At 42.6% G+C, this 21,076-nt stretch overlaps 1 protein-coding gene across 1 annotated transcript in view; it reads right to left on the bottom strand.

The window, feature by feature from the left end:
- Positions 1–2,231: 2,231 nt before the first annotated feature.
- The window catches only part of LRCH2 (leucine rich repeats and calponin homology domain containing 2), a 69,719-nt gene continuing 50,874 nt past the window's right edge, over positions 2,232–21,076 (bottom strand). Inside the window, exons 15-21 of the mRNA XM_044682481.1 lie at positions 10,334–10,378; positions 8,590–8,640; positions 6,698–6,755; positions 5,580–5,692; positions 5,241–5,378; positions 4,986–5,063; positions 2,232–2,433 (exon numbers count right to left, since the gene is read on the bottom strand). Coding sequence (XP_044538416.1) covers positions 2,314–2,433; positions 4,986–5,063; positions 5,241–5,378; positions 5,580–5,692; positions 6,698–6,755; positions 8,590–8,640; positions 10,334–10,378 — 603 coding nt within the window. The 3' untranslated portion in view covers positions 2,232–2,313. The remainder of the gene's footprint in view (positions 2,434–4,985; positions 5,064–5,240; positions 5,379–5,579; positions 5,693–6,697; positions 6,756–8,589; positions 8,641–10,333; positions 10,379–21,076) is intronic.

Raw genomic sequence — 21,076 nt, 5'->3', positions numbered from 1 at the left:
GAAAATCTACTAAGAGAAATAACAGTGGAGCCTTGCTCTATTGCTATCTCAGGGGACTGGACTACGCCACGGGACCATCTTCTGGGCCAAAATGCCTTTCGGTATACTTCAGGCAAGTAAGTAAACCCCCCTGGCTTAGGATGGGAAGCTCCCACCTTACACTGAATTCTGCCTTTCAACAAAGAATGTTTTATCGAGGTTCTAGACTATTTTTTAAAGTAATAAATAATTACTCAGTCAATTATAGATAATAAGGTACTAGCCTAAAGGTCTTCAGGGTGGGTAACATTCCTGGGGTTCCTCTGAAGTACTCTCATGTGATATATAAAAATACTTGTCAAGAGATAGCTGAATCATAAAGGGAATGATATGGTAAAAGAGTTAAGACGTTACATTTTCAGGGTTATATTACTGGAACGCTGTCAGATTTCTGTATAAAAATGGCCTCCTGGCCACGCCTTACACAAATTCATAGGCTACCCAAGTATTCCCCAAGGGAGGCAGCGATCGGTAACTACTTTGAGATATTTCGACAATAGCCTAAATCCACTTTAATTCCTCAGACCTCACAGCCACAAAGGAATGTACCTCCTGAAGAGCACCAATATGCTACTAGAGAAATGCAAAGACTATCCTTTATTCTAAAGCCAAAATTCAATGCTAAATGGCACGGGGACTCACCGAGTGGAGTAAAATATCAGAACCGCTCCTGAATCAGCTCTTAGTACAACACTGTTTGGTTTCATGGGTTTTATTCATTTGGAGATTGAAACTTGGACATCCTTTCTCTACTTTGCTCACCCCATACTCTCCCTCACCAAACCTAGAACTCTTTGAAATACCCAGGCCAAAGTTTTAAATCAAATTGCATATGTATTAAGAGGTAATGAGTGCAATAATAATAATAACAATAACAATAACAATAATAATAATAATAATAATAATAATAATAATATATGATAAAATACTTGGCACGGTTACTACAAAAGTCACCAGCCAGAGTTTTCTATGGGGAAAAAGGTCAAAATTAGGCAAATTTTAGAGCCCTCTCTGACTGCTGTCGCCTTCAAATTAGCCACCTTAAAATTAAAGGAGATTTTGACTCTAAACTCCTGAGAGTCCTCCAGCTGGGACTTTCCTTGTGACTCACGGGCTACAATGGCAACAGTGGGGTCCAGAAAGAGGCCACCTCCACAGCACAATGCAGGAACGGGAACATATTCAAAGGGTGGCACTGAACACTGTAACCTAGTGAACTGCTATCCTAGATTTTCAATTATTTATGAGATTGCTGTTGCTATACAGATGTATTGTGAAGCCAGGAAGGATGTAGTAACAAGTCTGAAAGTTAAGATGTCAACCTGAGGTTTTGGCAGTTGTATTACGATATGCCTGATAATCAGTATCTCCCTAGTTCTCAAATCCCTCCCTGTTTCCTGGATCCTCTTTTGCTATAATACAAAATAAAATACAACTCAAGGGATAATACATTTTCAAAGATGATTCCATTTCGTAAAATTAAATAGCATTAATAAATCGCACATATTATTTTTTGACAACATGAAAAAAACTAAAAAAAAAAGTGTGCAATCAAACATGGCGAGGCGTGCTTCTATCCTCACACATCACTGGCCTGGCAGAACACTAGGAAAATATCGAAAATATCGGCAAAGTTCAAATGAACACATCCATACAGAGAGAAATTCCAAAAAGGTTTAAGACTCTAAGAGTCATCAATTACACAGGCACTTCCCATGTAAACAGTCTCCAGCACAACTGAAACTGCGTTGGCACCAACCTAGCAGACTAAAAGAATCGAGGTTCCTTTTTTGCCAACTCTTCCGGTCTGTGTAGGTCTCATACTCCCTAAAGTCTGGAGAATTCATGAAGTATATAAATCATATTTGAGTGTAATGAAGAGCTCAAATATAGGACTATTGGGAATTAGTAAAAATGGATTAATTTCTCTGATAGCTACCATTATGTGGAGATTTCAAAATATGTTAAGCCACATTTTCAATTTACCAATAATCTAGGTTTTCCAAAAAATAATCCAGCATTATCAACTGACTTAGTAGTAAAAAGAATCTGAGTACATGAGAAACTGTTTTCTGAATCTCGTTTTTAAAGGAGCGTCATTATTTAACCAAGCTTCCTTTGCCTGGACTTCAATGTCATCTATACAATAAAACAAAGACATCATTCTAGACAAAAACTTTTTCATTGGCCATTCTCATTCAGAAAGCTGAGGTGCTTAAAATGAGTACAAATAAATAAAACTAGAATTTGTTTGTATTATTGTTTCCAGTCAGGTCAAGCTGCTGACAGCTGAGATGCTTTAGTAGTGGGCAGCTCCAGAAGAGCCTGGACTGTAACGCCAACCTTCACCAGGCCTCTTTCTTCCAAAATATGGTGCGGCAAGCAGAGTCTTTCCTGGAAAAGAAAAAGGGCAAGAGGTGATCTCCAGGCCACCACTTTGGAATGATACGGTAGAATTTCACTAATTCAGTGGGAGACCAATAGGAATTAGAGATGGACGGGTCTGACTGAGAAGATACTTATTTAAGATCAGTTTACTTTTCTTGAAAAAAGTATAGAGACACTGACTAAGCCAACAGTTCTCTCTAGTAAGCATTATTATTAAGAGACTGGCTTTAGTAAATGATGACAGAGGATGGATAAATGATGATTGAGGAAACTTAAGAAATGGGCATCGTCAAGTGTTTGGAGATGTTTATCCTCTTAAATAACTCATTTCTGGCAAATCTTCGACCTTAAAACATGAAACAAGAATTTACAAAAGGCAAATTTCAGTCCAGCCTAACCCAGTCAAAACTACTACTCTGTCATTCAACACACTAAGAGTATCTGTTAAATACAATATGATGCCATTTTTGTGTTTTCAAATCAATTCTTTCGGTAAGCTGAACGAAGGAAGAATTCTACATTTTCAAAATAAACTGTGCGGCCTTGGTTTTAAAACGAAAACAAAAGTATGAAAATAAAAATGGCAAAGAAGGGAAATACAGGGAGTAAAAGTATGTTAGAAAAATACACTGAATTGGGAATGGCTGAACAAATTATGGAATATAAGGAATGATGAACTGCCTGATTTCTATATGAACTGGAAAGACCTTGATGAACTGATGCACAGTGAAATGAGCAGAACCAGGAGGACATGGTACACAGAAACCAAAACATTGTGGGGCAATCAAATGTAACTGACTTTGCGATTAGTAGCAATGCAATGATCTAGAACATTTCTAAGGGACTTATGGTAAAGAAGACTCTCCACATCAAGAGAAAGGACTGTGGGAGTAGAAATGCAGACAAAAAACATACGATTGATCATTTGTTTATACGGGCATATGATTTGGGGTTTTGGTTTTAAAAGGGTCACTTTATTACAAAAAATATGGAAATAGGTATTGAGTAATAATACATGTATAACCCAATGGAATTGTTTGTCAGCTCTGGAGAGGGGGAAGGAAAAGGGGAGGGAGAGAAAATGAATCATGTAACCATGGAAAAAAAAATTTTAATTAAAAAAAATACATCCTCAGTTCAGAAAATGGGAAGCACAATTTTAAAACAACAGAAATCTTGCATAGAAATAATTGTTAGTTAATAAAGAAGAAAAAACAAAAATCTATTGTCACCGCCCTCCCCACCCCCCCAGAATCAGAAGAGTATCATATATAGGGCATTCTAGAAAGAAGTTTTTACAAAGATTCTATAAAATTAAAAATCTATTTTAAAAATTAAGAATAATTTTAAAATTGGGGCACAATATAGTTCAATGAAACATGTGCTGGATTTGGGGGTGGGTGGGTAAGAAGTTCTGAGTACAAATCCTAACTGTTTCTAGTTTCTAAATGACTTTGGGCAAGCCAGTCTCTGGGCTTCACCTTTCCCACCTATAAAATAAGGAAATTGAACCAGGCAGCTTCCAAAGTCCTCTCCAGTCTTTGGGCTGTGATTCAAGGATCCCATGACAATAAGCTACAACTTTAATTTAATTTCTTTCCTTAGAAAAGGGGGGTTCTTCCACATTCAAATCCACTGAAGACAAAACTCGACCAAGGCCCGCTTTTCTGTAACCTTAAATGGAGAGACAGTTTGGCTGACCCAAATCCATTACAGCCTACTCTCCAGGCATACGGTCAGGCCTTCTCACAGTTTACAAGAATACTTTGACAGTGTCACATTTTAATTATGCTCTAAATCCTGCTTTAATTAGGCAGGGTCCTACTCTCAATCCTTCATTTGATGGTCGTGAAGACACTGTGAAAGGTGAACAAAATCACTGCTAATCAAACAAGACTTGGCTAATCCAGACACCGCCAAAGACTGCTACTAACATTTTCTAGAGACAAGAGAATGTTAGATAGGACTGTTCACGATGAACTTGAATCGTCAACCCAGACTTCCTCCATGGGCCTGCAGAGGATTAGAAATCAAGGTCTCCTGATGCGTACCATGACCCAAGACTCAAGTGCTCATGACTGGCCAGCCCGTAAGTACAGTGGTCTGCATCAGCAGTTGCTCAGGCCTGTCCACACTCTGCTGCCACTCTCCATTTCAACAGCTTCTTAAATGGGTCAGAAAGATCCCGATAAAATGAGCTTAAACAGTGGCCAAAATTCAATCTGGCAAACAGGGAACATCCTCGAGGGGAGAGATACATAGCCTTCAGGACCACAATGCCTCGGACCACAAACACACTGAGTCTTTGGAGACTGCGAAAGTTTCTGTGGCAGAAATGAATGTGCCACTTCCTGGCCACCCTGTTTGATGAGGAGCCTCTCCAGGCTGAGCTGGCTTAATACTCAAATATACAGCCCATTGCCGGGCCCTTCCAGCCTTCCCAAAAGGGAAGATGATCTGCCTCTGCATACCATGAGCACCTCCACCCATTGAGGAGGACTTCAGTGAAAGTGCATAAGAGGATTTTAAAGAGAACATTTAAGACAAATTCGAATTACCTGTGAGACACCCAATTTTTTACAAGCATCAAGAAAGTTTTCTACATTTCTTCGACATTTTGCCATGCTTAGCTTAGGCTGTAAAGAGAAGAATTTCAAGTGTCATCAAATTTTCATTAGCTAGAGGTCAGCCTGAACTTTGTATAACAAAAGAGCCTGACTAAAAAGGAAATCTATTAAGGTTTATTATTCAGTCACGGACTTCTAAATTTACAACTGACTTGACAGAACTCACTCTGGATTTAAGGGACTTACCACTGCTGGTGATGGTACATGAATACTAGCTACAGAGCGTGGCCTTATGTGATTGGCTAAATGGCAAAGAACTACTCCATCCATTAATGCTGCTCCAATATCATCAGGCAAAATTACTTTTAACCTCGATTCAAGATTCTAGTTTAAAAAAAAAATAGAGCATGTGAATTGCAAATAGTTCTCATCTTCAGAAACAATAGGTGCACTTAGATCACAATTCATCATAGAGCCAACATCGGTTTACTTCTTTGGAAGTAAAACTAACCTACTTTTCCCGATCGCTAATTGCCATCTGACTCCATTTCTGCACAGCAAATCGAAAGCAGTGATCTGACTTACGTTACGAAGCTGTCGGATCTGCTCCCTTTCCTCCCTTAGGTGTTCCATCTTTCTTCTCATGGTAAATCCGGGATCTGCCGTCCCATATTCCTGGCGAGATGAACGGCTGAAAGCTATGAAAATCAGACATTTGCTCACTTTTAACAAAGGCAGCTAAAAGGGTGCATGAAAAAATATGCCGACCCAACACTGGCGAAAGAGGCACATTGAAAAGGAATCCGTGCAAAATGAAGTGATATGTGTGCTTCCACTTCCTCACCACTACGTCAACACATACTAAAACACACGAACACAACAGGCTGAAGACTTGCTCATCTGCATAACTGGGAACAACAGGACGAGAGCAAGCATTGCAAGGGTTGTTGGGTCCCTGCACATGGTCTGTTCTGGAAATAAGTTGTTGGGACTTTACTACCTGACTTTAAAAATGGATTCCTGAATGTCAGTCTGACTTTCATTCTCTTTACAGGAAAAGGAAAGGATTCTTGAAGGTCAGTCTGCTTATTCATGGATAAGGACTGCGAGTCAATGCCTTGCCAAGGCATCTGGATGCATGTCCTTTGGGGCTTGCCAAATGCAAAAAGATAACTTTGAAAGCCAACATAACGGCATGCTATAATTTTTTTTTAATTTTTTCAATCTTTTTTTTTAAAACCCTTAACTTCTGTGTATTGGTTCCTTGGTGGAAGAGTGGTAAGGGTAGGCCATGGGGGTCAAGTGACTTGCCCAGGGTCACACAGCTGGGAAGTGTCTGAGGCCGGATTTGAACCTAGGACCTCCTGTCTCTAGGCCTGACTCTCACTCCACTGAGCTACCCAGCTGCCCCCTGGCATGCTATAATTTTAACCAAGAATGGGTCTGCTGGCGGGAGTGGGTGTCCTGAGCGCAGTCCCAGAAGGCCAGAAGGAAGCCTCCAATATTTCTAATTAAAAGAGCTGATGTGGTTCAGAGCCTGATGGTGAAAAGGGAGAGAAAAATGGCAAGCAGGGATTGCAAAGACAAATGAAGCGAAGAGAATGTGATCTCTTCCGAGGGGCAGGGCCTGAACGCCATCTCGCTTGGAAATGCTGGTTTTACACATAACCGAGGAGACATTGAATTGAGAGAATGTGGTTTACCTGATCTAGGCTTCAAGCCAAACGGACCGTGTGAACAACTGTCACTTCTGTCATAATCCTACAAATGAGAACAAACCGATATAACCTATTGGCTTTCACAGTCACCAACCTCGTTCACATCTGTGCCCTTCTTTTGCCAGAGTCATTCTCCCCCTAGATAATACCCCTCTACCTAAGAGAGATGGGTGACTCAAAGTGCAGCAAACATTTAACAAGCGCAATTGACTTTCTGACCACCTAAACACGTAAGTCTTCACGTATGTCTCATCGCACATGACATACAAAAGGGGCAGAAACAATGTTTATGAAAAGCCAGGCAATACATAGCATAGGATCTGAGGAAATAAGGGTCTGGTCAAAGTCTTGGAAAAACCAAGTCGGCTCTGTATTGGTGCTCAACAACTCAACCAAAAATGTTATTAGTCAGCAACCTTCACTGATTATCTACGAGGAGAAGAATTTCTAATAGGGCAGATCCTTAAAGTCTAACTACTAGAATCTGCAGGGGAAAGTCTAACTTTAGGCTTCAAAGCCCTCATTTGATTATCATAACAAGTCCACGAGGAAGCCAGAGCACATAGTTATCCCCATTTTACGGACAAAATGGAAGCAATTCCAATTCTCTTCCAGGCTCTCAAATCTGCAGCACGGAGTCCAGCAGAAGCTCTACTTCAGCCGCCACGCTTCTCCATTAGCTCAGAGAACCAATGCTAATGATGTACATGCCATAATGAATGCCAAAGGAATGAGGTGGAATCCCAGCCATGTTACTTCAGGTATCCAAATCTGAAAAGCTTCTGAAAATGACAGGCAGCTTCTGTCTCCGTTCACAGGGATCCTTTACAATCCTTAGTGAAATAGGAAGACACAAAGCAAAAGGCCTGTCGCCTCTTTTAAGGAAAGAGGGGAAAACCCACCACCCTCTCCTGCCCACACATTTAAGTACCATAGTCTTATCCACTGGAACAAAGTGAAGGCCGGCAATGTTTTCCAGAGAATATGCACCCATTCGTGAGGAGATAAGAGCTCTCTGGCCAAGCCCGGACCTCACAAGGCAAGTGCAGGATCATGAAAAGGTTCTAGAATTTGAGCTGGGAAGGAGCCCAGGGGCCATGCAGGCCAAACCTCTTGTTTTATGGAGGAGTAGGAGAGAAAGGGACACGGCCAAGGTCACACAGAGATTAGCAGAGCTGGAACTTGAACTAGGAGACCAGTGTTCTTTCCACTCGTGATCATCTGCTTCACTCTACATGTGGTCAGGCACAGCTCTACAGTGCTAAAACCAGTGTGAGCGGGAAGCGGCCTCTAGAATGTGGAAGTTTCTCACAAATTAGAAGTGCTGTCCTTCGAAGTGACTATTTCTTTTCAAACAATAACAATGTAGACAGTGCATTATTTTTCTAGGAAACATAGATAAGTTACTTCTCAAGAGTAATTCTCGGCTATCAAACTCAAAGATTGATCTTTTGGTTTTTTTAAACCCTTGTACTTCGGTGTATTGTCTCATAGGTGGAAGATTGGTAAGGGTGGGCAATGGGGGTCAAGTGACTTGCCCAGGGTCACACAGCTGGGAAGTGGCTGAGGCCAGATTTGAACCTAGGACCTCCTGTCTCTAGGCCTGACTCTTACTCCACTGAGCTACCCAGCTGCCCCTAAAAGATTGATCTTAATAAAGGAGAATGTGCCTAGAAAATGTAGCGTTGTTAACCTTCAGTGCACAGGCCTAACGGAATGTGCATGACTTCCCATGAACAAAAAAAGTGTTAACCAATAATATTGTACAAAAGATGAGGATGGAGTGAAGCGGTAAGGAGAACGAGGAACTCTGCACGCACACACACACACGCACACACACACGCACACACACACGTGTGCAGAAACAGAACATGTACCTCAGATGATACTGGAGACTGTGGGGACACATTAGCATTATCACTGTCTTGCTAAAATAAAGAGATAAAAATATGAAACAGAGGAAATTAAAACATGTGAATGATGATCCAGGGAGACATACAAGAAACAGAAACTTATTTCAATCAACTAAGCATGAGGACACTGAAATTTCTCCTCTACTATAGACTCCATGTGGGGACCCGCTGGTGAACGCCACATGTGAAAACTTCTCAAAATGTGCCTGTGGAAAAAGTCTTTTGCCAGGATTACTTCCTGATGACAAACGACAATGTAATATCCTAATTGCTCCTTGGATTAGCCAGGGATCATTAATTACTCAGCAAGCTTAAAGCAGATTTGGAACTACTCGTGTTGAATTCGGTTTCCTAAAATGATGCTAAGCTCCCTACAGTTTTTGCAAGTCCTATAAACAAGCCAATTTAGCATCGAACTGAATGTCACTGTTTGCCAAGAAGAAAAGATCTGTCATGCAGGGAAAACTCATACTTTTAAACTCTGTCAAACATGTGCATTCGTGAATCACAGTGATGCCTTATTCCCCACAGGCAACTCAGGTCCACTCCCCTCACCCCCATCATGACTGGCTGCTCAGTTCAACATTACCTACTGCCACGCCTACTAGACGTTTCCCAGAGGGATCCTGGAGAAAAATAGGGTACTTGGGTTGGGAAAAGAAAGATGAGACTGCTGGGCCAGTTCTTGACTTCTCCCATATTTGTTCTAACTTCCTAAATACAAAAAAGCTTTGGGGAGCAAAGTCGCCACTCTCTGTCACGTGAATTATCCCTTTGGGGCCCTCCTTCCTGTCCCCAGCCACCCTTACGAATCTAAACTACATTATCGACTACTGGTTCTATTTTACAAATTATCATATTTTATATATTATATATTATTACATATTATGTACATACATATTATTTACAGCGTGTCTGTGGCTCCGATTACGCTGACGTTCTGGCTAATGAGAATGCTAACATATCCAACTAAATATTTATCGATAAACTTCTTATCTTTGATTTATCAATGAGAACCTCAGTTTAAAACGTGAACTAGCAGATAAGGCTAAGATTCATGATGAATATATGAAAAGGGGGCGAAAAATAAATGGTGATTAAACTGCTAGCACTATAACGACTCTACAGTTTCAGGCTAATGTACACTCTAGAAGTTAGATAATAAAATCATCAGAGGGCCAGCGATGTTCAAAGTGGGAAAAGACCAGTATAATGTAACGTTTAGAGAAATGGCCCACTCAATATTACCTGGGTTCAAGTGTTGCCACATATAGCAGCTGTGAAGTCATGGAAAAACCTTCACCTTTCAGTGAAGGTGACTCTGAAAAACCTTTTATGTATCTCAGACTATTTTGGCAATCTGGTGAAGCCCATGGAAGTCTGCTCAGACTAATGGATCTTTTTACTCTTCATAAGTGAAGGAAAGGCTGATTTTTCAGTTAGAAGTTAGTGAAAATTTATTTTTTTTCCATCCAAGTTTAAGGACCCCCTGAAATCTATCCACAGACCCCTTAACCTCAAGTTAAGACTCCTCTCCATTAAATCATGGACAGTTTCCAAAAGTGAAGTAAGTTGTCATACCAGTAATTTCTTCACACCTTAAATTTGCCCCCCACCAAAAAAAATGTAGAGAGAGAAGTCATGAGCATTAGTGAGATAAAAGATAGGAAGAGAAAATAGCTTCACTAATTGCTAATTGCCTTCTTACCTCATCATGTTCATTTCCACTTGAATTCTTCCTTGAGGATTTATACTGCAAAACATTTGAAAAGCAGAAGTGATTTTTTTTTCTCTGCCATGCCATTCAATTCAAATCAAATGCAACAAAATTTGAATATTTAAGTGCCCCAGAATTCCTATGTCTTTTCTAGTCTGGCCCACCAAATTTTAGGGCCAATAGACTGATCTCTATTTCGGGGCTTTCAAAACATCTCACCTATCAAAAATGTGCTTGATTCTAAAAGAAGCTGTAACTCAGAAACCAATTCTGCAATGGCTACGTTTCTCTCCTAAACCTGCCCTAATGTTTCCCTTTGCTATCAGTAGTGTCATCGGTCCCTGTCATCCATACTTGAAAGCAAGCACTCATTGTCAACTCCTCTCTTTCCTTTCTCCCTTAGGCCCAATTTGTGGCCTAAACCTGTCAATCCTTCTGTGTATTAGCTCTCAGATATGGATCTTCCCCTTTATTCCCATTGCCATGACCATATCTCAGGATCTCAGTGCATCATGGCTGAGCCACTGTAATACCCTCTTCTTAAGTGGAGTCCCTAATTCCAGCCTCTTCCACGACTAATTCATTCTACAGATCACCAGCAGACTCTAGAGACAGAGCAGGGCATAATACAATGTTAGGCTTAGAACAAATGAAGACTCAGAACGAAATCCTACCCTAAACATCTCCTGTGGTCATAAACAACTGACTTAACATCACAGAGTCTCAGTTTCCTCACTGTAAAAATGTGGAACCTAATAGCTATCGTATCAATCTCAGAGGGTTGCTGTGAGGCTCAAAGATAATAATGCGAACCTTAAAGCACAAGAGAAACTTCAGCTTTGCTTTCATATTCTTCCCTGACTCCATCCTTCTGCTTAAGCTGTTGTCTCCCCCTTCCAAATCCATCAACTGTTCCAAGCTTGGCTGCTTCTGCTTGGCTTTCCCCACACACCCCTTCCAATGCTGATTTCCTTATTCCTTCTCTATGGGCTGTCCCCTACCTTGTCAGCATTAAGTATAATAAATGTTCTCTCTTTGGTTCATGTTCCTTCATCTTGTTTCCCCAAGAAGACCAAGGTCCTAGAAGGCAGCAACAGCGACTCCGTGGCAATTCAATGAACAGAGTCCAGGACACAGTAGGTGCTCCCCAAAAAAACCAACCTTAGTGAACTGGCCTGCCTCTAAAATACAATGAAACTTGATTGTCACAACTTGAATAATGAAAATAGATGCTAACTTATAAAAGAGTCAGGATGAAGTGGACGCCTCCCAAGCAAACTCTTTTTTCAGAAATGGAACAAATTAAGAGTAAGTGGGACTGCTGGGGAAAATGCTCGAGATATTTAAAGGAACAAACTGCTGAAGCTGCCTAGAAAAGCACCATCAGAGCCCCCATTTACAATAACAGTATGGCTACAAGCATTGAAGGAAGTGCACTCTTTCAAGAAGCCAGAATTCTTTTTTTCTTTTGAGGATAAAAGCACAGGTAATGAGAGCTTAGGCAGGTGTTCTTTCTTTCATTAGGCCACTAGAGCTACTTCTTAAATCTTTGTTCAAAACTCAAGAAGACTGAAAACCACTATGGTGGCTTCTGACCAAATTGGGTTCCTCTGTTTGCCCCCGGTCAGGATATGTTTGTCTTGGTTAATGTCTTCAGTCTGGTTCTGCTAAAGCTCTGTTGGCCCTCCTAGCATTTCCCCGGGAGTTGGAGCTTTCAGCTTGACAAGGCCAACAACTTTTAAGGATTCACCTGGGGGGCAGCTATATGACTCAGTGGATAGAGAGTCAGGCCTAGAGATGGGAGGTCCTGGATTCAAATCTGGCCTCAGACACTTCCCAGCTGGGTGACCCTGGGCAAGTTACTTAATCCCCATTGCCCAGCCCTCACCGCTCTTCTGCCTTGGAGCCAGTACACAGACAGTATTAACTCCAAGATGGAAGGTGAGGGTTTTTTAAGGATTCTCCGGGATCCCTTCTCTATAATGAAAAACCTGCCCCCTTTTCCACACCAGCAGTCATCATTCCAGGGTGAGATGGTGGTGAGTAAAGGAATGTCATGCTCCTTTGAGGTTTTGGTCCACTGTAAATAAGATGGCTTCCTGGATAAGCTGAGGAACTTAAACAGAGGAAGATGAGTAGGAAAAGAAAGGCATGGCTCAAATGACAAAGTATTGGTTAGTCAAAGGAATAAGCAGCCCCTTATCCGTGAACCCCTCTGCATGTATGCAGGCCCAGGCTTCCTCCTGACATTGGGTATCTTCATGAAAGTGGGCCCAAAGGGGGGTGCAGGGAAGGAGAGTGAGGAGGGAGGATCTATTATTCCTTTTCTTACTAAGCTATCTCACTTCATACCTTTGCTTTGAAAATTGTTCTCTGGGTGACTGGGGAAAAAATGAAATATCTGTGGGAGCTCACTACTCACTAGTTAGCGTAACCTGAATCTGGGGTGGCCATGCTGAGGGCCCCATATGTGAGGGGTCACATCTTGGGTGCTATTATGGCATTTTTACAGTTTTAGAAATAAATGGCTATTCATGAGGAGACAAGAAAATTCAGCTAAGGAAAATGGTAAAATGGTAAACATGGTAAAATGGAAAACACTGGGTTTCAAGTCAGATGTCCTGGGTTCAAAAACTGCCTCTGTCATTTATGGGCTATGTGACTTCAGGCAAGTCACTGAATGTTTCATGGCTTCAGATTTCTCATCGAATGGAGGGGAGGATGTCGAGTTAGGTAAACTGATAAGGTGCTGTCCAGCTCTTAACTCAGGGTCTCTGAACATGTCATTCACCTAACAATGTCATCTCCTAAAGTCCAGCAACTATTACGATAATTAGAGAAGCATTATACCTTCAACCGAGACAATGCTGTGTGTCTAATCTGAATTCATTTAGGTACTTAAAAATAATAAAAGGCTTGAACACACTCTGCTAGTGTTTAAAAATCAAAATTTTTTTTTGCTAGTGTTTAAAAATCAAAATCAGACATTTCAATAATTCATCTTGGTTCACTCCCTCCACCTAATGTGAATGGTGAGGTTTGGGTTTCATAGATTCAGGTGAATCTATACAGAAGACAGTTTGGTGGTTCTGTGGATTGAGAGCCAGGCCTAGAGATGGGAGGTCGTGTGTTCAAATCTGACCTCAGACACTTCCTAGCTGTGTGACCCTGGGCAAGTCACTTGACCCCCACTGCCTAGCCCTCACCACTCTTCTGCCCTGGAACCAATACACAGCATTGATTCTAAGACAGAAGATACAGGTATTCACATGGTCAGGTGTCTAGTTTCTCAACCTGCATTCTGCTATGAACTATTTGCTATTAATGTAAGCCACATTAATTAAATTAATTAGTTAATTAAAGTAAAAAGAAAGCTAGACCCAGTTTGCTTCAGCGTGTTAGTCTAAAACCAACCCAAAGAATGTAAGCTTTCACCCACGAAAGTGTGAGCACCCGGAGGAAAGGTTCTATTGTGTGGGGGTTTGGGTGCTGTTTGGAGGGTTTTGTCTTTGTAATATTTTTCTTTGTATTATTTTAAGTTCCAGATTCTTTCCCTGCCTCCATTCTTCCCCACCCACTGAGCAGACAAGAAATATAATACACGTTATATATGTGAAGTTGTACAAGACATGTTTCCACATTAACCAGGTTGTACAAAAAGGCAAGCAAAAGAAAAGAAGTTTAGTAAAAGGCATATTGAGAAGGGGAAGAGCCCTACCTAGCGACAGGGGAAGTCACTGAGAAGAGGGCAGCCCTGAAGACACGTGTTACAAAGGTGAATGGGGGAAGAGAAAGCACTTGATCTGAGGAAAAATGTTCACTAAATAACAGAATATGTAACAGTGCTGGAAATCAGAGCCGACCCCTGCCAAAAAGGGCACAAGGTCAGAGAGTTAGAGTAACCAGCATTCCTTGTTTTCAATGTTGTCCAATCCTCTGGATGTGTGGGTACAGGTTTCCCTTGGGATATCCCAAACTCCAGAAGTGTTCTAGGTCAAAAGGGACATAAGAAGTTCCTTTCTAGGAGCATCCACTCCCCAGCCCTAGGACTTTCCTCTAGATCTCCAATTAACATAGATATGCACCTCCCAGTTCCACTCTGATAAGTATCTGGTAGTACCTAATCTAACCATCCTTTGAATTCCACAGAGGATCCCTTATACCAGGGGTCAAAAACGTATGGCTCTCGAGCCATATCTGGCCTTCTGCAGGAACCATCAAGTCCATTTTTCTTCAGGCGCTGTTACAGGAGCGGCACTGTGAGCACTGCACGGCTCTCACGAAATGACATTTTAAAAAAGGTGGCGTTTATGGCTCTCATGGCCAAAAAGGTTGCCGACTGTTGCCTTATACCCTCAACCTCAATGAATTACCTCATTCCAGATTCACCCCATCTCCCTTTTCTTATCCTGTAACTCCTGCTGTCAAAGGGGCATACAATTCCCATACCCCATCTCCTCAGGGAGGCAGTGCTCCACCTTTGCCTTTGAATGCACACCTTTCAACATGGCTTCCAAATTAATGAATTTCTCTTTTTATTTTTAAGCTAAGTTTTGGAGTCTTGCATTCTCGCAAAAGGTATCCTTCCCAAACCCTGGGGTTCACGTCTAGCACCCCAACAACACACTCATTTTAGAGATGAGGAAACTAAAGTTCAGAGAAATGACTTTTCCCCCAATTCTAGCTTGCCAAGTGGCAGTCAGAATTTGAACTTAGATCCTCTGACTCCCAGGCTAACACTCTTTCCAATGTAGCACCATGTTAGCCAGTCTTCAAAATGCCTCAAGAAGACTGCTGTAATGTTCACACCCACTCCCACAGGCACATACACACTCTCCCTCCCTCTCTTTCCCTCAATCAGCCATCAGGTGGCTTTAACATCTGATTATCACCATGCAGCAAACATTATTAGCAAAAAGGATGTGCACGGGGGCAGCTGGGTAGCTCAGTGGATTGAGAACCAGGCCTAGAGAAGGGAGGTCCTGGGTTCAAATGTGGCCTCAGACACTTCCCAGCTGGGTGACCCCGGGCAAGTCCCTTGACCCCCATTGCCTAAACCTTACCACTCTTCTGCCTTGGAGCCAATACATAGTATTGACTCCAAGACAGAAGGTGAGGGTTTCATTAAAAAAAAAAAAAAAAAAAAAGGATGTGCACAGTCAGCTGGTATCTTATTTTAAATTACACCAACCAACTTCCTGGATTACATTTTAGGAGCCAGAGCACTGGGGCCAGAATTTAGTTATACCTCCAGCTGAATTGACACCTTTGTTTTAAGGGACTCCCAAATTTCTCTTTATCCCTTGGGAACTTGCCTTCGGGGCAGCTCTCAGATTGACCCTTGACCCAGATTGCATGATAAGCCATCCAGTACCCAATAGGAATCCTGAATAGGAGTGTCAGACAATCAAAATCTTAACTACTCTTTGGGTCTTCTAAATTCCTCCCATTGTATCTAGGCCTCTCCCAGGCTGTTCCTTTGCCTCCCTGAAAGCCTTGTCCTTCTTTTCCTTTAATCCCCAAAGCCTTTATTAGACCCCAGTTCTTGGGTTCCTCGGAATATTCCCATGACAGACGTTCCTATTTGTGGTGCATTTTCCTGGAAACATTGTTTCCAGTGTCGCCGTGGAATCTAGAGACCCCAAACTTGTGGCTTAGTGAGATCCGATGATCCCCAAGTTTAGAAATAGCTTGTAGGCTGGAGACCCCCAAAGCTTGTGCTTCCCTGTTCCCGTGAGAATCCACCCTGAAGGGAATCTCTGACTGGCAGTTGCAGACTGAATAATGGACCTCAGGGTAAATGCTAAATACCCTTTTGTCTTGGGTGGTCTTCCCCATTGGATCAGAGACCCTTTACCTGGGCAGGGACCATCCTTTAGTATCCATTGTGTAAGCAGCCCCTTCCCCGGCACCCCAGCCTCTGGCTAGGATCCCTTTCTCTAGCTTGATTGTATCCTGTCAGTATAATGTCCATCATCTCTCCCAGCCTCTGGATCTTCCCAAATGGTACAGAAGTTCCCCAATTTCCTCTGTTCCTGGGAGTGGTCATCTAGCGCGGTGGCACTCCCAGGGGGATCAGGGAGCAGAGCGAAGCCGGGTTCCTTTAGACTCTGCACAAGAGGCCAGGTAGCCCTGCTCCCCCTTTCCCTTGATCAAAGAGTGGTTTTAGGACTATTTAATAGTTCTGCGTTTTTTCTAAGTTAACACAGCAAAGCCCGTGAACTGTGTCCAGAGTAGTCTCTTTGCAATGCACTTACAGTGCCATCTTGTGACTAGCAGGGAGTTCTGCAAATCTCTGCTACCTGCCACCAAGTGAAACCCAAGTGAGCTTTGCTGTCCATTCACTGGGAATTGGAGACCCTTTGACACAAGCTGAGTTTTCTCTACAAGGGAAAAAATGGGTCTTTAAGGGAACATCAGACTCTCAAGCAAGCTGAAGGAAAACAAGAGCAGAGCAGGAACTTTGGAATGAAAACACAAGAGTCCAGAGAAGGGGACTGTTAGATAATCAGTGTTAAGAAGAGGGAAAAGTGGCCTTACAGGACCTCAGTGTCCTCAAAGAGCGCTAAAGAAGCTAAATAAGATAAGCGAAGGACCAGAGGGCACATGATTGGTTCTCTTCTGAGCGCTTTAAAGGGGGGAAAAGAGGAGGAGAAATGAACACAAACACATGGAACTCAACAAGCAAGGATGGAGCAGTGTGGAGGGTAGGTTAAGAGGAAGGATAATATGAGGAAGGTAACGGCCACAAGCCACACAGACTTCTTGATCCGGAGAAGGGGAGATGAAAAAGAAAAGAACCAAAATCTCAGGGATGATCAATTGATTGGAAAATGATTAAATAAACTGATTTTCTGACTATAACTGAGCATTATCACATGGGAAGAGAATCCTGGGAGGTCTGAACTGATTGGGAAAACAGCAGTTCCAGAAGAACGATTTAAAGAAGGTCAGCGCTACCATTTAAAAAGAAAAAACAACTTTGAAAGGGTTGGGGACCCTCAACCACGAAGTGCAGAGTCACGTCTCCACAGGACTTCTAATGAAACGTGTTACCCATTTCCTGGCAGAGGTACAAAAAGAGATGTTCCCTTTTTCAGTGTGGTAGCCATGGGAATTCGTTTTGCTTGACAAAGCTTATTTGGGTAGATTTTCTCCCTGTTTCTTAGTGAGAGCAATTCTAGGAGCAACAGGGTTTTGGAGACAGTGGATTGATTCCTTGCTACGGGGAAATCGCTAAACCCCTGATAGCACCGACAAAAAAAAAATTCAGTCACTGAACCACTCAGGTTAGAGGCCAAACACCTGTCGGCTCTTTCTAAGTTCAAACTGGCCCACCTGTCCGCCCCTACTCTAGGCATCCCAGAACATAAAAAGCCATTTGCTTTATACGGACATGAGTGCAGAGGGGCAGCGTCTCGTTGCTTGTTACTCGGCCCAGCTGGACCCAGGAGCTTCAGCAGCACCACCATGTCTTAGAGGGGTAGCTGCAACAGCTTTATTAGTAACTAAATCTGCTGATTTAGTACTGGGATGCCCACTAACAATAACATGCCCACATGAAATCAAAGCATTGTCGCTACGGCATAGAACACAGGCATTTTCTGACTAAAGACTCGCAAGACTTGGACTTTTGGTTCAAATCTTAAAAATAAATTGAATATGGAAACTGTACTATGATGTCAAAGATCAACTTAATTCAACAGATTTTTTCATGCACCAAATGCGAATCGCCAAGTGTTTGTCTTCCCTCATTAATATGCTCGTGGAGGGCAAGGATATTTCTATGCCCAGCACTTTAACACGGCGCCTGGCACCTAGCAAATGCTTAAAAGGGCAGCCCCTCTACCTAGAGGCTAGATTCTGTCACTTTTTGTCTCTTGGCAGATCGCCCCCTCAATATCCCCTTTCTGCTCTCTCAATATCCCCTTCTCCCCACCAATATGCTGCTCAAGTCTTCTCACTCACTTGACTTGAACATGCTTTCAAGCCACCCTGCTAACCATCTCCATCTTTACACACACAAACTCCTAGAAAGAAATCGTCAGTGTCTCTGCTTGACATCCTCCCATGCCTCGGACCCTGGCAATCCAGCTTCAACCTCATCGCTCATCAAAGCCTTCGCCCTTTTTTAAAATCCTTGAACTTCTTTACCTGAAGCACTGTCCACTGCTGACCCCCACCCCACCTAGATGCTCTCTTTCTGTGTCTTTCTGCCTCTCCGTCTCTCTGTCTGTGTCTCTATTTCTCCACGTTTCTCTGTTTTCTTGCTCTCTCTCAGTTCTCCTTTGACACATTAGACAGCTCCTCAGTGTCCCCAGCTGGATCATCAATCCTCTAGTGGGTTTAATTATCATCATTAAGTCGATGACTCCAAGATGCACAGTTCTAGCTCTAGCATCTCTCCTGAGCACCACGCCTTCATCACAAACTGACTCTTGGACATTCTGAAATGAATGATCCAAACTCATCTCAAAGGCAAATCCAAAACAGAGCATATTGTCTTTCCTCTAAGAGTCGCCTCACTTCCTTCCAAACTTCCATGTTACTACCTGGGGCTCTACCATTCTGAACTTACAACTTCAGTCATCCTTAGCTCTTTCTTCTCCCTCATTCCACAGAGCCCATCATCTGCCAAATAGCCACCATTCTAGCTCATGTGCTCGTCACCACTCACCTTGGCAACCGAAACAAGTCTCCATACTAGTATCCCTGCCTCAAACTCATCCCCTTTCTACTCCCTCTCCAATCCGTCTTCCACACGGCTATAGCTGGAAAAGTTCTTTTTCTAAAACAGATTTGACCACGTAGAGCGCCTACTCCCCCCTGGACCCAGCCTCAAAAAACTGTCAGTTCATTTGTCCAACTCCACTATCATACCATACTCCTCCCTTCTGTGGCTAAAGTTCTTGGGAAGGCCATCTAGAATGGGTGCCTCGACCTACTAAAATCTCATTCTCTTCTTAATTCTCTGCAGGCTGGCTTCCAACCTCATCATTCCACTGGATCTGTACTTAATGATCAATCTAATGGCACTTTCTCAATCCTCACCCTTTTTAACCTCCTTGGAGACTATCAATCACCCTCTTCCCTTTGATATCCATTTCTCTCTTGACTTTATTGACACAGCCTTTTCCTGAGTCTCTTCCTACCTATCTGACTGCTCTTACACTCTTTGTTGGGTCTTCCCCCAGGTCATGTCCCCAAACACATGGCTCTGGCCTGGGTCCTCGTCTCTCCTCCCTCTCTACATTTGGGGATTTCATCAGCTCCCATGGATTCAATTATTATCACTATGCTGAAGATTGCCAGATCGACTTATTCGGTTCCTAATCTCTCTGCTGACTTCTCACATCTCCAACTTTCTAACGAACACCTAGAAATAGAGGTCTTGTTGTCATCTTAAACTCAGCATGGCCAAAATAGAATTTCTTTCTCCAAAAACTCTGCCCTCTTCCTAATTCCCCTGTTGCTATCAAGGGTACCACTAACCTCCCAGGCACTAAAGGGTCCCAACCTGATATTTTTCATAACTTCTCACTCTCCTCCCTCAGATTCAATTTGATGCCAAGTCCTCTTCGTTCTGCATTTTCAGCTTCTCTTGCATATGTCCCTTACAGGGCCACCTCTCTGGTTCAAGTCCTTAATCACCTTACACTTGGACTATTGCAATAGTCTCTCCTCGCTTCAGACCATCTACTCAGCTACCAAATTAATCTTCCCATAAGTGTAGATCTGACCATGTCAATAACCTCCAGTGGCTCCCTAGCACCCCTACGATCAAATATTAAGTCCTAGATTTGGTTCTGAAAGTTCTTAATAACCTGATCTCTTCCTACTATTCTAGTCTCTTCACAACTACTGCCTCTCCAAGGACTCTGCTGTGCAGTGCCACTAGCCTCTTGGTTTCTCTTCAAATAAGACAATGAATTCCCTCTCAGATTATACTCAACTGATGCTGTCTATATCTTGTTTGTGTGTCCTTTCTCCATTAGAGAGTTCCCCATGGGGGAGGGGGCAGGAATTGTCTTTCGTCCACCTTTGTAACCATAGCGCTTAGCACAGTGCCTGGTACCTCATCGATACGTAATGAAGACTTCACTCAACTGGACTCAGTCAACTCTGGTGGTTCCCAATTACCTTTAGGATTAACTCCAAATTCTGCTGTTTAGCTTTGACAACCCTTCAAAATCTGGCACCAAACTGCTCTTCCCAGCTTATTAACAATATGGATGCCAGACATGACATTGCACATCTTATCTCAGTGCCTTTGGACAAACTGCTCTCCATACCTGGAGTGTTCTCCTTCCTCACCTCTGTCTCTTGGAATCTTTATTTTCTTTCAAAGTTCAGCTCAGTTGTAAACTCCGAGAAGAGGATTTTCACCTTTTATTTAACCTCTTTCCACATACAGGAGGGTCCTGTATCTACAGGGAATGTGTTCTAAGGCCCACTACAGATGGCTGAAACTAAAGATATAAGGGAACACCTGCTAAACCCATCCCTGCTGCTCCTCCTCCTCAGCTCCCACTGCCCTCCCACGAAAAAATACCTTAAAGAAAGTGAAAGTGGAAGCAGATGAGACCCCGCCGGGATAGACCACCGCCACAGGCAGACTTCCTAGGGCTATACTTATAGGAGTACAAATTGTTGCCCCTAAAAGAAAGCCAAACCTTTCCTCATAAGGAAGAAGATCCCATTCCAGTTACTCCAAGGCAACTTCTTCCTAGATTT

Source organism: Gracilinanus agilis, chromosome X (genome assembly GCF_016433145.1).
Source record: "Gracilinanus agilis isolate LMUSP501 chromosome X, AgileGrace, whole genome shotgun sequence".
Classification (NCBI taxonomy): domain Eukaryota; kingdom Metazoa; phylum Chordata; class Mammalia; order Didelphimorphia; family Didelphidae; genus Gracilinanus; species Gracilinanus agilis.
This window is presented reverse-complemented; position numbering and strand designations above follow the sequence as displayed.